This window comes from Condylura cristata, unplaced genomic scaffold (genome assembly GCF_000260355.1).
Source record: "Condylura cristata isolate star-nosed mole 26May11 unplaced genomic scaffold, ConCri1.0 scaffold00002, whole genome shotgun sequence".
Taxonomy (NCBI): Eukaryota; Metazoa; Chordata; class Mammalia; order Eulipotyphla; family Talpidae; genus Condylura; species Condylura cristata.
Genome location: NW_004567103.1, coordinates 33,140,576 through 33,157,602, shown reverse-complemented (window position 1 = coordinate 33,157,602; position 17,027 = coordinate 33,140,576). Strand labels below are relative to the sequence as shown.

At 34.8% G+C, this 17,027-nt stretch overlaps 1 protein-coding gene across 1 annotated transcript in view; it reads left to right on the top strand.

Annotated features, from left to right (window-relative positions):
• Window positions 1-76: 76 nt before the first annotated feature.
• The window catches only part of PMS1 (PMS1 postmeiotic segregation increased 1 (S. cerevisiae)), a 56,886-nt gene continuing 39,935 nt past the window's right edge, over window positions 77-17,027 (top strand). Inside the window, exons 1-5 of the mRNA XM_012729218.1 lie at window positions 77-152; window positions 911-1,032; window positions 3,647-3,798; window positions 7,021-7,203; window positions 15,828-15,930. Coding sequence (XP_012584672.1) covers window positions 3,667-3,798; window positions 7,021-7,203; window positions 15,828-15,930 — 418 coding nt within the window. The 5' untranslated portion in view covers window positions 77-152; window positions 911-1,032; window positions 3,647-3,666. The remainder of the gene's footprint in view (window positions 153-910; window positions 1,033-3,646; window positions 3,799-7,020; window positions 7,204-15,827; window positions 15,931-17,027) is intronic.

Here is a 17,027-nt window from a genome sequence, read left to right as displayed (position 1 = left end):
CGGGACCAAGTGCTGTGCGCCTGGTGCCGCCCCGCCGCGCGCGCGCTGAGGGCTGCTCGGGATTCTGCCGGCTCGGGCCTGGGCTGCCGGCGGGACGCCAGCTCGTCCGCTAGTGGATGGATGGTAATTGTCCGCCTCGTGCGAACAAGAAGGTAGTGTCCTGTGGCTAACAGGCATTCATCGTTATGTTCTCGTAGGCCCAGGGCTCTCTCCCACCTCGACTCGTCGGCTCGGGCCACCACCCCGCCTGCCAATCTGGGCGCCCACCTGGCGACGCGGGAAGTGTGTGCAGTCCGCACGCTCGCGAGCGCGCGCACGTGGGCAGCGGTGCCCGAGCGCCCCGGGGCTGCTTGGTGTCCCGCTTAGACCTACCCTAAACAAATGTGTTCGGGCCTTTGTGGTAGCTCCGTCCCCTCATGTACTGCCGGGTGCAGGACCTAAAAGTCCTTTATTTGCAAGGGAGAACCATTACACAGGACCCGAGAGCGGTAACCTGTTTTGAGAGTCTGGCATTATAAAGTGTGTGGTAGCATCAAACTGGTTGGGGCTAGCAAATTCTTTTCATTTAGCTGCTATTTTTCTAGTATTCGGATGTATCCACACTCTGAAGACGCCCACCTGGGTTATGTGCTGAGGAAATGTGGATTCCAAGAAACAACAGAAAAATCAAATACTTGGAATCACCTTTGACATCATTGGTGTCAATCTCAACTTGGCAGCACTCAGTTTGTGACTTGTTTTGCTTAAGAACTTTAACGTTGAAATTGATGTAAGAGACTGTTAGCTATTTGTATACTTTGCATTTCTGTTAGCTTATGAAAATAGTTGGGTTAGATTTATTATGATCTATAAACAAATTTCTTTGTGTTCTCCCAATATCCTATTACTTCTCTTATTTCTGCTTTTTTAGGTGCACTATTGTCTTGAACTGACTTTCCTAGGCATCAGGCGTCTCAAAGAGTTTTTGATTTTCTTCTCAGCAAATATGGAAGACTGATTCCTCACAGTCCAAAACCTTCTGTGCTGTAACTTGTAAGCCTGACTTAAATCCACTTTTCAGTGGATTGGTATTCAATCTGGGGCTTGTTATGGTCCAGAGGTTATGTCAGGGATATGTGATCAATATAAGCTCTTGACCCTCCACTCTATTACACCGTTGGTGTAATCTGTGATGAGTTTTGGGTTAGAAATAAGGAAAAGGTGCTATGAAGGTACAGAGGAAAGAATGCTACTGGGGAAAAGAACACTCTGAATGTTTATATTACCATGAGGAAAGTACTGAAAGAATAATTTTTGGTGATCCTTAATATTCACGAAGTACTTGCCACACTGATTGTTCTGTATGGCATTCAGAGATGGGTAATCTATAATTCCCTATTTCTAAAGTTAGATAGGTAAGGACAGAAGTGTTCTAAGTATCCCTTGGGTGACACAAACCAAGTCTTTTAGGAATGTAGGGGGAGGAAAGAAATATTCCTGGTTGGATGATCAGAAAGGGTCTTGTTGCAAATGGACTGGGTCTAGAATGATAGATAGGATTGCATTAGGATGAAATGGAGGGAGGTGGTAAGTAGGTTGAGATTGTGGCAAAGGACTATTGAGGTTTTTAACTGTGGTCAAAACAGTTGAACAGAGAAGGAGCTGTAACGTTAAGTGGAAGGCATAGGAAAGACAGCAGGAATATAAGTCCTGTTTACAAATACTTATTTTGAGGAAAACGTCACTGGTGGTTAGAATTGACTATCTTGGGAAGAGAGAGTTCACTGGTAAAGATGAGAGTTGTTTGTTATTATGTAACTGAAGTTTTGAGGTTTTAAGGTAATATGAGGGGCAGCAGTGGGTTGGGGAATACCCACATTGCTGAAAAGAGAATTAGAAATCAAAAAACAGATGAAAGAGATACAGATAGAAAAATCCTTGAGAATTACCGAATGTCATCATTGACACATTCTTCAGGAATGTGAAAGAACATGAGTCCTGAGAAAAGGATTTAGTTATCTAAGAGCATAAACTTGAAAACAGAATCCTGACAGAGGTTATGTCATGTTAATCCACTTTGCAAACAGTTTTAGAAGTGAGTTGATGACAGCCCATATAGGCTAGTCAAGTTTGTCTTTATAAAGAAGTAAGACACTCATTTGGAAAACAGCGGAAGAAAGGTTTTTTTGTATATTTTTGCTTTCAAGACCAAAGTGACTGTAAGACAGGATCTAACAAACTAGGTAAAAGTTAGCTTAGTTTAGGAGAGGAGAAACATTGACCTGAGACTAGGGGGAAAGTGTGGATAGAGGTTCAGACATGTTTAGAAACAAGAGGACACAATAAGGTAGATGGAGGAGGTAAGTATGTGAAGATACAATTCATATTATGAACTGCTTTGACCTCCTTAAACTAGAAGAATGAGTGAGACTAGATTGAAATTAGGGATTTGGGAAATGAGAGAGAAAGAGAAGAGATTCTGGGAAATGAATTATAAAGAATGAAACAAAGTTGATGGATTAAGACGAATTCTCATAAAAAGTAAAGGCTGAAGTGAGGCTTTATTTTTCTTAGATCATTAGAAGTCTCAAGGTAGAGGTAGACTACTTAGTGAACTGAAGTTTAACCTGATGCTAGATCACAGATTAGCCCCTTTGATGGTAGGGATTAGAAGTTTGTGTAGGGGGCTGGGTGGGGGGTTTTCTTCATCCATGTGTTTGAAAGAGTCCATTTACTCCAAATATTGAGGATTTTTTAACATCTGTATGACAAACACTGTAGTGTTTTTTACTTCTTATTCAACTTTGTAACATTATTATTTACTTCTTATACAACCATATAACATTATTAAGCCCATTTTATAGAGTAGATGGTTGTGTTTTAGAATTTGAATTTCCTCAGCATTATAAAGGTATAAGAAGTAGGATAGAAACCAGAAGCAATGTTATTTCAGAGCCTGCTCTTATAAGTATTAGTATATCCAGCACTGTCCAGTAAAACTATAGTTCTATAGTGTAAGCCACATCTGTAACTTTTAACTTTTATAGTAGTTATATTTTAAAAGGTTGGGGGAAAAGTCACATGTTTGATAAATTATTATGTTCAAAATATCCTGTAATTAGTACAGAAAATAATAAGAATTTTATACTGAGTTTGAAATCCATAGTATATGAGCACATTTCAGTTTGAAGTATCCACATTTCAGGTTCTCAGTAATCACTTGAAACCTGTGGCTACCATGTTGAACAAGGTAACTAAATGTCCTAACTCTGAAAGGGCTCACTAATTGAAAAAGACATTGTAACTCATCAAAATGTATGTATGATTAATGGTATTTAAGTGAGCTTGCTTTTAAGGCACATTAGTGACATCCCAAGGCCACCTGGTTATTCCCAGCCAGGAAGATAATATAGTACACTCATGGCACAATTATTCTTATTCTTCAGTTCTTAACCATAGTGTAATTACCAACCAACTTCTTTATGCCTTAGTTTTATAAGTTGGAGGTGATAATGGCACTTGTTTCAAAGAGTATGTACTCTATGCTTACAATGGATTTGACATACAGTGAGACTCAATAAAAATGAACTGCAATTATTGTTGCTGTCAGTTTTCTTAGGAATATATAACAACTATTATTTTTACAGTTTACATTTTTATCTTTTAGCTGTTCTTTTTAAAGCTACAATGAAACAGTTGCCTGCAGCGACAGTTCGACTCCTTTCAAGTTCTCAGATCATCACTTCAGTGGTCAGTGTTGTAAAAGAACTTATTGAAAACTCCTTAGATGCTGGTGCCACTAGTATTGATGTTAAGCTGGTGAGTGTTTTTGGGAAGTTAAATAATACCTCAAATAAAGCAAAAAAAGTGTCAGTTAAGATTTTTTTTTCTTACATTACCTTTTTGTGTACCACTAAATTGTTCTTAAAACATTAAACCCTTTTCTTGAAAAGTAAATTCTAAAAATTAAGTTTTAATTTAAATCAAATTTTAGTTACACTAGAGGAAATTATAAAATAAAATTTATTCTTTAGGACTCGCTTTAAAACATGAATTTAACTTGTATTTTCTACTAATATTTATTCATGGGTCATAGTTACTTGTTTTATGTATACTCATTTGCACTCATTTTTTTTCTACCTAATCTTTCAAAAATGTTTACATTGTTGCTTCATAGTTTTCACATTTTTCAAAATTTAAGTATTACATGTTAAAGCATTGACATAATATGACTTAAGGTATTTAGTTGGATTTGTTAACAGTTAGCTTGCATAGTTACCTTTCCTGTTATAAATTATTAGATTATTTTAAAACTTTACAAAGCAAAAACTGATAAATATCAACATACTAAAATATATAACCAGATAAAAATGAGTGCTTTACACACACAGAGGTCAGATCTATAATGTTTTCATTTTTTTATGTCCTCCATACTTGGCCAGGACCTGGCACATAAATGATGAATACATTTGTTGGAGTCATTGTAACTGCATTTTTTGGTGATGTCCTAATTATCAGATACTTACATTATCTAGTATTATGATACAAATATCTTTGCAGAAAAGATACCTACTGTTTTTATAGTGTTCTTTATTAGTGAAGTTGAGATTGGAATCCAGTCTTTCTGACTCTAAAAACCATTTAAGATCTTTTCTCTGTGCCATTGGATCTCACAGCATTTGAGTGCATCAGAATTATTTTAGAGTTTGTTGAGACAGTTACATGGTCCAGAATTTGTATTCAGCATGTTTCTAGTTGGTGCTAAGAACTACTGTTTTATATATTATCAAACCTGTATTTGTTTTTAACTAAGCTTTATAAACATGAAAAAATGACAATGAAGTACTAAGTTTATAAACTCAGAAATTTCTAAGACTTTTCTTCCCTAGACATTTCGCATAGTTTGGCCTGTTTGGATTGATAATAATTAAATAGGGTTACATAATTATATTACAGAATTTTGACAAATTTCACCTTCAATAGGCAAACATTTATTATTCTTGAAGTTTTCTAGAAGAAAGATCGTTTTAAAAAAATAGTGTTACAAGGTCTAGAGAAGTCCTCTTATAGAAGTAAAGCACACATTTTATCTGACTATATATTTTAGCCTTTTGATATTTATCAGTTTCTGCTTTAAAGTTTTAAAATATTCTACATAATGTTATAGAAGTTATTTTATTTTATTTTATTTTCAAAGATTTTATTTATTCATATAGAACTGGAGTACAGGCCAGAGATGCAGAGGGTGAGAAGATTCACCAGAGACAGAGTGGGGAACAGAATAGGCAGATCAACGAAGTATACTGCTGAGGGGAGCAGCGGGTGGGCCAGGAGAGGTCTGCCTCGCCATGTGGACTCCTCCGGGGCAGGCGGGAATCTAACTCATGCGGAAGTGGCTTAAGCTTCGTAGTGCAGTGCTTTAATCCGCTGTGCCACCAGGGAGGGCCTAGAAGTTATTTTATTATAACTTCATATAATAGTAACTTCCCTGACCAGCAGTATTTTCACATAATTATGGAGTTCTTATTTATATTGAAAGATCTGCATTTCTATAATTATATTTTATAATATTAAGTAGGCCAAGCTATTCACAGAATGTTAATTTTTCTTTAAAAGAGGTGAAGAACTAAATGCTAGATATTTAACCTTACACCTTATATCTCTAATTTTTTTTTTTAAAGATTTATTTATTTATGCATACAGAACTGGGATACAGGCCAGAGGTGCAGGGGCAGTGAGAGGATTCACCAGAGACAGTAGGGAGTAGAAGAGACCAACTGATGAAGTACACTGCTGAGGGGAGCAGCGGGCAGGTCGAGAGAGGTCTGCCATGCCATGTAGGTTCACCTCTGGGGTGACCTGCTGCGCCACCAGGAAAGGCCGTATCTTTAATTTTATCTAAAAAGTTCTAACATACATTTTTATATACTTATAGGTTATTAAAAAGATATAATATTATTTTAAATACTTATGGACATTTTTTTCCCTTTATAACTTGTACCTATAGCCACACACATAAAATTTTGTGAAGTCAAGAGTATTACAGAAATTTGCTATCAAATTTAGAATATATTTATGTTATGATCGCTATAGGAATTTAGTTTTCATTTTTTGTTTTATATGCACATTTTTAGTATATTAGAAATCTGTGAATTGAGTTGGTATTTTTCCTCAGATTTCAAATTAAAAGCTAGGATTGCCAAATTAGCTGCATTTCCTCAGCAATTGCCTATTTTTTTCTAATAACTTTATAAATTTATGATATATTAAACACCTAAATTTCTTATAACAATACGTATTTCAAGGGAAGAAGTATTAAAAATTATTATTTGAATAATGATAATTGCTAGACTCTTGGGTAAGATAGGTGTGTTTTGTTTTTTTTTTTAAGATTTATTTGTACATATAGAACTGGGGTACAGGCCAGAGGTGCAGGGGCTGTGTGAGGATTCACCAGAGATAGAGTGGGGAGCAGAACAGGCAGATCGTCAAAGTACACTGCTGAGGGGAGCAGCGGGTGGGTCAGGAGAGGTCTGCCATGCGTGATGTGGTCACCTCTTGGGCAGGCGGGGATCAAACCCATGTGGAAGTGGTTTTAGCTTTTTAGTGCTGTGCTTTAACCCACTGCGGCACCAGGGCGGGCCCAGGATAGGTGTTTTTGACGGTGATAGTTTTCTATTTTGTTTGAGAGATTTTATATACAAGACAATATAATTTAGAATCAGTTTAAGCCAAGTTCAAACACATTTAACCGTAAATACTTGTAATACTGAAACAATACAAGGAAACCTTAAACATCAGACTGATTTCCTTGTTTTACAGTTGAATCTGAGTTCAGGGAAAACTAGGGACTTGCCATTTGTACCATAACTGAGAAGTAGTAGAGTTAAGAGTTATGAATTTAAACTCATTCCCTAATGTTAAGCTTTCATAAAAGAGAAATAAGTGACAGAATTGTTTAACTTGTTTTTCTGCTTGTAGAAACTATTATCTCTGTGATAATATCTTTATATACTAAAAGTATTTTAAATTTTTCTATAGGAGAACTATGGATTTGATAAAATTGAGGTGCGAGACAATGGTAAGGGTATTAAAGCCATTGATGCACCTGTAATGGCAGTGAAATACTACACCTCAAAAATAGCCAGCCATGAAGACCTTCAAACTTTGACAACTTACGGTTTTCGTGGAGAAGCTTTGGGATCAATTTGTTGTGTAGCTGAGGTAAGATGATTTATATTGACTGGTTTAATGATTTCACAATCACAAACTATTAGAATTAAGAGAATATGAACCCATATTTTATCAGAATGTGGGTTTTTTAAATTGTGGTAAAATACAATGTAAAATTCACCATTTAACGTGTATAGTGATTACATTAAGTACATTCATGTTATGCAGCCATAACTACCCTCTAACTCTCAAATTTTTTCATCTTTACAAACTGATACTCTGTACCCGTGAAATACTGTATCACCATTCTACTATCTCCCATCCTTCTCCTACCTCCTCCCTTAGTAATCATTCTTCTACCTTCTGTCTCTTTGAATTTAACTATCCTAGGGTACCTCTTATAAATGAATCATATAATAATTATCCTTTTGTCTGTGAATTATTTCTCTTAGCATAATGTCTTTAAGGTTCATACCTGTCGTGACATATATCAGAATTTCACCCCTTCTTAAGGTGAATAATAATAATCCTTTATTAGTACAAGCCACATTTTGTTTACCCATTTTTCTGTTGCTGGACATTTGGGTGGTTTCCACTTTTTGACTGTTACAAATACTGCTGTGAGATGTCCCTGCTTTCACTTGAATTTTATTTTTTGCAGGGTCACATAATAAAAATTCCGTTTATTTGCAGTGTTATAATTTATTAGAGAAAAAAAGTAGTTTAGTGACCCACTGTCTTGAAAAGAAGGTATTAAGTAAAATTAAACATATCTTAACTGTAAGCACTTCTCAATGCTTTTGCTTTATTAGCACACATTGTGAATTTTTAAGGGTGGTAGTTTATAGTGGGTTCACTTACCTACATCTTCCTTTTTATTGAGTGGCACTTAAGTGGCATTCACTGTTTTTCTGTTTTTATATGGAACATGCTCTGGAATACCATTGTAATGCAGATAATTAGATTGTGATCTAGAGATATGAATCAAATGGTCCTAAGCCTTAGCTATAGGGACTTGAAATCCTGGAACTTTGCTTTTCTGACTACTGGGTATTGTGCTTTTTGTCTATAAACCCCAAAGTTCAATGCCTGACCCATTCATGTGCATGGTAGTAATTATAATTCACTGCCTGTGCTCTACACTGTATATCTAGTTTGAGGTAAAGCCTATCTAGAAGTTTGATCTCTCTGTTTCCAGGAATCTCAGTTATGTTTGATCATGACTCTGTACTAGTTTCTTTGTGTTGTACTGTTATTCTGTGTGTTTGCTGTTCTTTTGTGGTGTGATACTCTCTGTGCCAGTGAATGGCATAACAGTTTTGAGGGTCTCTGGAAAGTTTGTCCATTGCTTAGCTTGTAGACCCTGTTTGGGTGAGAATGCTGAGGTACAATAAAATGATAGGACTTTATATCTGTTCTAGGAAAGTGACATAAACAGAGTTGTTACTGCTATTTCTTCAACTGGTCAATGGACTTAGCCTAGTTTTCTCAGCAGTAATATATTCTCCAGATGTAGTGTGGTCTTTTCTTTGTCCTGCTCTTAGAGTACAGCTATGGTGTAGATTGTCTTCATTTTTTCGGTTAGGACCCCAACTAGATACTGACTTTGGCACTTTCTGGTAATACCTAAATAAGAATGAAAATTTGGGGCGGTGGAATAGGTAGAATTTAAAGTGGGAAATTTTGCTGTGTTCTAGCACCAAGGATGAGGGGCCTTTGTATGTTAGAATTCAGATGGTTAGACACCTAGTAAAGGAGGAAGATCTTACATGTCCTTAGGTTTGCTTTGCTTAAAATCTCTCTATCCAAAGTCTGGCATATTAGCATCCCTGGCTTCCCTTGTTTAACATCCATGAAGTTTCCAAGAAAATTTTAGGGAAAAGCAACAGGGCATTAACCAGGAAACAACTGGCATTGACCATCTTTATCCTTAGAGACTGGGCATCCACAGCTCTGGGATCTTTAGAGTCAGTGTTAAAAGTGGGATATGATTTGTAGGTCTAAGTACTAATGTTCAAGCTCTCACTGGCTATTTTAGTAATTATTTGATAGTGTATTTGATATTTCCAGCTGTTGTCCAAACTTGGAATGTAGTTTTTAATCTTTGTTTTGACAAGAGTATTGCTAAAATATATGCAATTTGTTATTTTTGCATTTTCTAAAATATGTTTTAGAACTGAAATTGGTTATTATCATCTTGTCTGCTAGGTGGCAGCACTATACTTCATCTTTTAAAATATATTGCTACGGTACATTTTATCCAGATCTTCAGTGTAATTAGGCTTATGGTTGACCAGTTGTCTGCATCTTGTTTCCTTGTCTCTCTATCTGATTACTTAATCTCTCTTGCTAAATAAGTTTGTCATTTTGTTTTTTGTTTTCATTTTTTTGAGGCATTTGAATGCCTTGAGTATGAATACTTAAACTTTACTCTTAAAAATTACAAATGGAATAAATAAACTATCAAAAAGGAGCATAGTAGTGAATGCTTATAAAGTTTAAAAAATTATGTTTGGTTTACACATAGTATGTCAAGTGTTTGTTTTAAACTATGAATACCATTTTATATTTTGGGAAAACCACAGAGAATTAGATGTGGATTCATGTTTTCACACACAGCACAATGATATCACACATTTTTGACAAATCAAACTCCAGATCAAGATGCAGGTCTTTATCAGCACCCCTGAAGGGTCTCTTAAGCCCTCTAATCATTCAGTACTACTCAGTGGTAATGGCTGTTCTGACCTCTATCAGTTAAAACAACCTGTTTTTTTGAGCTTAATATATATGTAATCTTTCAGTATGTATTTTGTCTTTCAGTATGTATGTTGCTGATGATTTAGGTTTACTGTGCCTCAAAACCAAAGGAAATATAAAACTGGAAGGGACCCTGGTAGTAGTGGAACTTGATGCAGTGCCCAGAATCTCTGCGTCAGGACTGGAGCATTCATTTTCCTAGCTAACGAGCATTAGTAACTGAAGCTACCTGTAAAGGTTGTCATTGCTAAGTAACAAAGAGAACTGCTTTTCCCACATCATACAGGGCAGTCTGCATCTGCCATTAGTTGATGAAGAATTGTGGAAGACCCTGTTTGAATTCAGAACATCTCTGCCATTATATCTTTTTTCCAAAGTGCCTCCATGGTATCAGCCAATGTCTTGTAATGACTGTGGCACAATCACACCTCTCTTTCTATCCTACCCCAACAAGTAGTCATTCTGGGTTCACTCCCTGATAAACTTCCTGCTTACTGGTCTCTGTCTCAGTGTGCTTTGTTGGCATGTTACCCTACATTGTAGGCCTTCTGTGGTTCAGTCTCCTCAAATTACTAATGAGGAAATTGAGGTCCTACGAAGCCAAATGCCAGATCTTCTTACCCCAACTTCAAAACACAGTCTAATAATTAGCCATTGATATTTCATTGCGTACTATTTGGTTAGCGCAGTGGAACTGCACAATGAAGTAAGTCGGTAGAATATGAAAATTGTGACCTAGTTAGTGATACACAGTGTTTCCATGGCAAAGCCAAGATTAAGTTTTATGCCTCCCGCTAGTGAGTTTTCCACAGTAGGACACACTGCCTTCTTACTAGTATAGTTAGAAAGGTATTTTAAAATACCTCCACACATTAAACTCATAAATACATTTAGATCTTATATTTAATAAGATCAGTAGATAATCAAGGAGTAGTCAAGTTGAAATCATGTGGGAGGATTCTGATTAGAATTTCTGCAATACAGAAAGTAATTATCTTTATTAAGGTCAATTATGTTCAAAAATAAATATTGTTTTTCAGAAAGACTTAATGAATGCTTTTGAGGGAGAAAAGTTCACTTTTAAAACTTAATACTATTTGCTCAGAATTGACATTTCATACATAGAAGTTGCATATTTATTTTTAGGATTCCAATATATTTTGAAATTTTTTGGATAGTGACTACAGTTACATAATAAAATAGTGATTTATTTTATCTGCCACACTAATTGATGCAGATAACTTTAAATTCAGAGTTGTAAGCCATTACACCTTTAGCAGGTTGATAATAAGTAATCAGAATATAGTTTTGCCACATTTTATTAATCAGACTTTCACCCAAACTCCAACTATTGAAATTATTTTAGATTACTTTTAAATAGTGATAATTTTAGTTAAGAAAAAGAGGACTGTTAGCAAGATTGACTAGAGACATTTAAAATACATTGAATTGTATAGCCTTTATTTAAATACTTTAGAATGATTAGTTTTCTTAATTTGTCACTTACAAAGTGACATCCAATCTTACAATTAAGAAGTCCAAAGATACAGAACATTCTTTTTGCACCTACTGATTATACAAATAATATTTTGAAATGGGATTATTGTCTCCAGAATATGATGACTAACCGGATTTTCTTTAAACTCTTACCATCAACTTCTCTTGAAATTTATTGTTGCTTTTAGAGTTATAATTTTGTGATATTTACCATTCTTTAATGTTAAGTTCTTAGTATAAGGCTTACTGACTGGAGTGAACTAGAGAAAATACTGTTCATAATTTTTTTTATGAAAACTTTGTATAATATTTCCTATTATATAATAAAACATTTGATAAGATTTTGTCTTTTTTAGGTTTGATACTTTTACTTACATGACATTAATCTTTTCCTTCCAAAAAGAAACTCACTTAAATTTTTTAAACAGATTTTAAATGGAAACTATGCCTGTTTTTGAAGGAACAGTTTTGTTAACTTTTTGAGAGTCATTTTTTAAGTCTATATAGTAAGAAAGAATGATCTGAGGAACAAATGAAATAATACATATTAAAGTACCTTGAATATTATCCATTAGTATACAGATGGTATTTTCACTCTGGATTTGAATGTCAACAGTAATAAGCAGCTGTATTATATAGTTGATAATTATCGTACTTGCTCATTCCTTTGGTAAGCATTATTTCTCCTCAGCTTTCTTCAATATTTTGGAGCAGTCCTTTTAAAATTTTAATAGCTATTCTAGGTAGATTCCTTCTAATTTTCACCAAAGGTCTTTATAAAAGCATGTTTTCTTTTTTCTCGTTTTTTACCCTCTGAAAATTAGAAGAGTTACCATCTTTCCTCTTCATAACTCTTATGTTTATTGATTCATCTAGCCAACTTTTTTAAAGTGGTTACATTATTTTTGGTATCTTTCTGATCTACAAAATTTATTGTACCTAATTTTGTAATGGGAGCATATAAAACATTAGGTTTATTTCTGTTCTGCAACTTTAAAAATCTGTGCATTAGAAAGGCCAGAATGAAAAGCAAAATCTGTTTTGAAAATTGAAGTAGGGTTCTTTTATTTGTGAAAATGAAAGCTGGCACTCCTTTATAAGTGGTTCACAAAGTAATAAAAAGGGTAAAGGGGAAACCTGGCATTTTTTTTTTAATTTTATAATAGTTTATTTTTACATATTTTTGTGCATTTTTCCATCTTAATTGCAATCCCTGTGGGCTTCCCATCACCAAATCACCCATGTGCCATCACAATAGTCCAGTGCATTTCCCTCCCCCCACTGTTTTTAATCCCATTCCCCACTCCACCCCCACAAAATGTCTCTGGTATATAGCTGTTCATCATTATCACTATTTTCTCGCCTGTTCCATTATATTCCTGTTATGAGAGAAACCATCCGGTATTTTTCCTTTCTGACTTATTTCACTAAGCATGATTTTTCCAGCTCCATCCATGTTGCTGCAAAAGACATGTGTTTCTTTTTCTTGGTTGCTGAGTAATATTCCATTGTGTATATGTACCACATCTTTTTAATCTAGTCATTCATTTTTGGACATTTGGGCTGTTTCCATGTATTTCCAATTGTGAATAAAGCAGCAATAAACATGGGGTGCAAAAATCTGGCATCTTTTTACTGATGGTTCTTGTCTCTAGTTCCACAGTGTAGGGCCTTTCCTATGTCGGTTAAAGCCATAGGGTAGAGTTTCAGTTAGAATAGGCTCAGGAGTGTTTGAAACTGTTGAGATACCCTGCTTTCCACATGCAAGCTTTGTTAAAAGGAGAAAAACCAAGACCAAGATATCCCTTTTATTTTTCTCCCACAATGAATTCAAGGAGAAGGTTCTGAAGTCAGAGTTTTATATTAGTGTACAAGTGTGCACAGTTAGCCAGGCATATATTAAGCAGGAAGAAAAATACCTATCAGTTCAGGCAAACTTCATATTTTAGCAGAATTGGAAGTATCATTTAAAGTCTCTAGTAAGAAGCACCAGTAATAATTTAATGTTAAAGATGCTTCTGATAGTGGAGTTACTGCAGGTTCAGTTGTTAGTGCTGCACAGCTAACACATTCTGAACCTGTGCCTGGTCCAAAAAAAGGTTTCCTGTCCAGGACACAGGGTCATATGATGAAATGAACTCTTGAAATACAATTCCCTCCTCTGAGGAACACACTGTATTTCATTAATTTGTGAAGCATTCATATGAAAGTTACTCTTCCCTATCTTTTGCAAAGGATTTCCTATCTAAATAAATTTTCATAGGACCCTACACAGCCAAATTTTAAAACACTTAATGTTGGAAAGCAATATTATATTCTAATTTCCACTTTAACATAAGTATTACATTATGGCCAATAAGCTCCTGTTTTATTTGTTGGCACTTTAGGTTATTTCTCTAGGCTGGAGTATATTTACTACTCACTCATGTGTTTAAAGGATGAACAAATTAGTATTTATAAAATGCTCTGAAGTAGTTAAAGCAAAAGCCCATGTAACCTTATAAAGTATTAGCATCGTCTTCATCTTATCATCACCCTCCCCTTAAAGATGATACTGTAATCATTTATTCAGGACCATCTAGCAAGCCACTGGCAGAGCTAGTACTAGAACTCAGAGTTCCTGGGCTGCCTTTGCTCAGTGACACCAACTTTAGGTCAGGTGGCTAGCTCTTTGGAGAATAGAAATAGAATTCAATTGACCTTGGCATTTTGGAGAAGTGGTTGGTTAAATGTAGAATTGCTTTTAAAGGGACAATCATGGAATAATTAAATTGGAAACAAGAAAGAAAATAAATCTAGCAATTTCTGCCCTCTATGATTTTGAACCAACTTTACTAGAGGAAATCACTATTGGATACATTGAATGTAGCAGGGAAAATTAAGATTAATTATTGGGAAAGTTTTTTGAATTACATGACTTTTGGATCATGGAATGGAAAAAGTAGATAAATCATATAAGAGTATTCAGTGGCTCATTCATAAATGTTTTTAAAAATTTTTTATGCATGCAAGAACTAGAGTAGGCCAGAGGTGCAGGAGGGTCAATAGATTCACCAGGGACAGAGTGGGGAGCACAACGGGCAGATCTGCTGAAATACATTGCTGAGGTGAACAGTAGGTGAGGGAGAAGTCTGCTGTACCATATGGATCAGCTCCATGGCCAGGGATCGAACACATGTCGCAGTGGCTGGCAATTGGTTGATAGCGTTGAGACTTTAACTCCAGCAACCATCAGGGAGGCCCATATTTGTGTGTTTATGACACAGCTTTTGGGGGGGAACTTCTGTCACAAATAGGAGTTTCAGGCAATGCCTCTCAAGGATTTTATGGACATCGCCATCAAAGAGAATCTAATAGACTATATTGTGAGCAATAGAAACCATGCTTATTTTGTAATTACTCTTGTGTTCCTATGGCACACAGTGTTCTCTAGTAATTTTGCCTGTAGTAAATTTGCAGGTTGAAATAGAACAGAGCTATTAGATGTAAATTAAGCTTGATGTAAAGGAGCTGTGGCGGTAGAGATGGATTTTTCTGACTTTCTAAATTATATAGATTTATTTTAAGATAGTCAACTCTTTTGAGTCCATGGATGGCCAACGATGGGTCATCACTACTCACCAAAAATGTAAAGAAGCTATCCTTTCCAGAATCCAACCTGCTTTTCTTGCCAGCATTTCCCCCTGTCTGGTATTTGCTGACAGTGGTATGGTTTACAGTTGATAGACTGTTAATGACATGGTGTAGGTTAAACGAAAGCTGAGAGTAAGGGCTTCTCAAAAGTGTAGAGACTTTCTGAAATACACATTTCTATGTGACATTTTAGGAAATACCTTCATGCAGAATGAAATTCTATTTTGTATTGCTTTTTATGTAAAAACTTTTAAAATCAATTAAAAATTATGAGTTCAAAGCACAGTAAAGAAAAAAATTGCCTATAAATATATGTGTAAAATTTATGTTTCATACTCTTTTGAACCATTAACTTGAAATATAGAAGTGTAGTTTTCCACAGAATAGAAAATATTGAAGGAATGATCACTTTACAAAAGTACTACTTTTCCAACCAATTTATTGTCAGTTAAAAATCAACTTTCCCTAATGTAGGTAAAATATTTCATTTTACAGGTATACTTCTTATAAAACAAATAACCATTTCAGATATGCTGATTTATGTATGAGTGTTTTAGTTTATCAAGTAAAGATCAGTAATTTGAAGCACAAAAATATAAACTAGCCTATTGCTTATTCGTGTAACTGAAGAATATTATAAGAGAAGTGATCATAAAAACTTACAAATAAAGCTTTTTTCAATCTTAAGTAAATATATGGTAATTATTCTAAATCTAATTTGATAATGAACCTTCTATAATACTTTAAGTCATGAAGTTTGTTCTCTCTTTTGTTTAATATCCCAGGTTTTAATTACAACAAGGACGGCTGCAGATAATTTTAGCACTCAGTATGCTTTAGATAGCAGTGGTCACATAATTTCTCAAAAACCTTCACATCTTGGTCAAGGTAAGAAGAGTAATTTTGACCTGTTCTTTGCCTTTTCTATCTTAATTGTTTATTTTTTAAAAATTATTGCTTCTTACCGTTGTTTTATTTCACACTTAGTCCAACTAAAGGCTACTTAACTTTCAAGTAAACGGTCAATCTTCATGTTAGCTACCAATCTTTTAAAATACTTGAAGTTCTCAAAGAAGAGCTATGTGAAAGAGAACTATAAGAGCAATTTTGTGGCTACTGTTAAATTCATAATGTCTTATTTAAATATAAAGGATAACATTTTACTGACATACCCAAAATATTACTGATTTGACAGTCGTGGCAATAAACCATAATATCAAGATATTATATTAAAAATTTTGTTAATAAATTTAAAATGTTTTAGAACTTTGAACATGCAGAATAAACAACTATCATTCAGTTTCAACAGTTTTTAACCCCTTGAAAATATTGTTTCATTTAATGCCTCACTTCCTTCCTCTTTTTCTTTAGGTGAAGCAAATAAATGTCATAATAATTGTTGCTTTTTAAATTGTTTTTAATATTTTATACATGTGTAATTTTATTACTTTATAATTGACTTATAGAAGCTCCCCTATTTCTTTTTTTTTAATGAGATAATAGTTTATTTTTACATCATTTTCCCATCCATCTCAGTTGTAATCCCCTTGGGCTTCCCATCACCAAATCACCCATGTGCCATCACCATTGTCCAATGCATTTCCCCTCCCCCCACTGTTTTTGATCCCATTCCCCACTTCACCCCCATAAAATGTCTCTGGTATATAGCTGTTCATTATTATTATTATTTTCTCACCTGGTCCATTATTCCTGCTGTGAGGGAAACCATCTGATATTTTTCCTTTTCTTTCTGGCTTATTTCACTAAGCATGATCTTTTCCAGCTCTATCCGTGTTGCTGAAAAAAGGCATTTTTTTTTTGTTGTTGTTGCTGAGTAATATTCCATTGTGTATATGTACCACATCTTCTTGATCTAGTCATCTATTTTTGGGCCTTTGAATTGATTTTACCTCTTCCCTATTGTAAATAGGGCAGCAATAAACATAGGAGTGCATGTGTCCTATTGTTTTTGTGTCCTTTGGGTA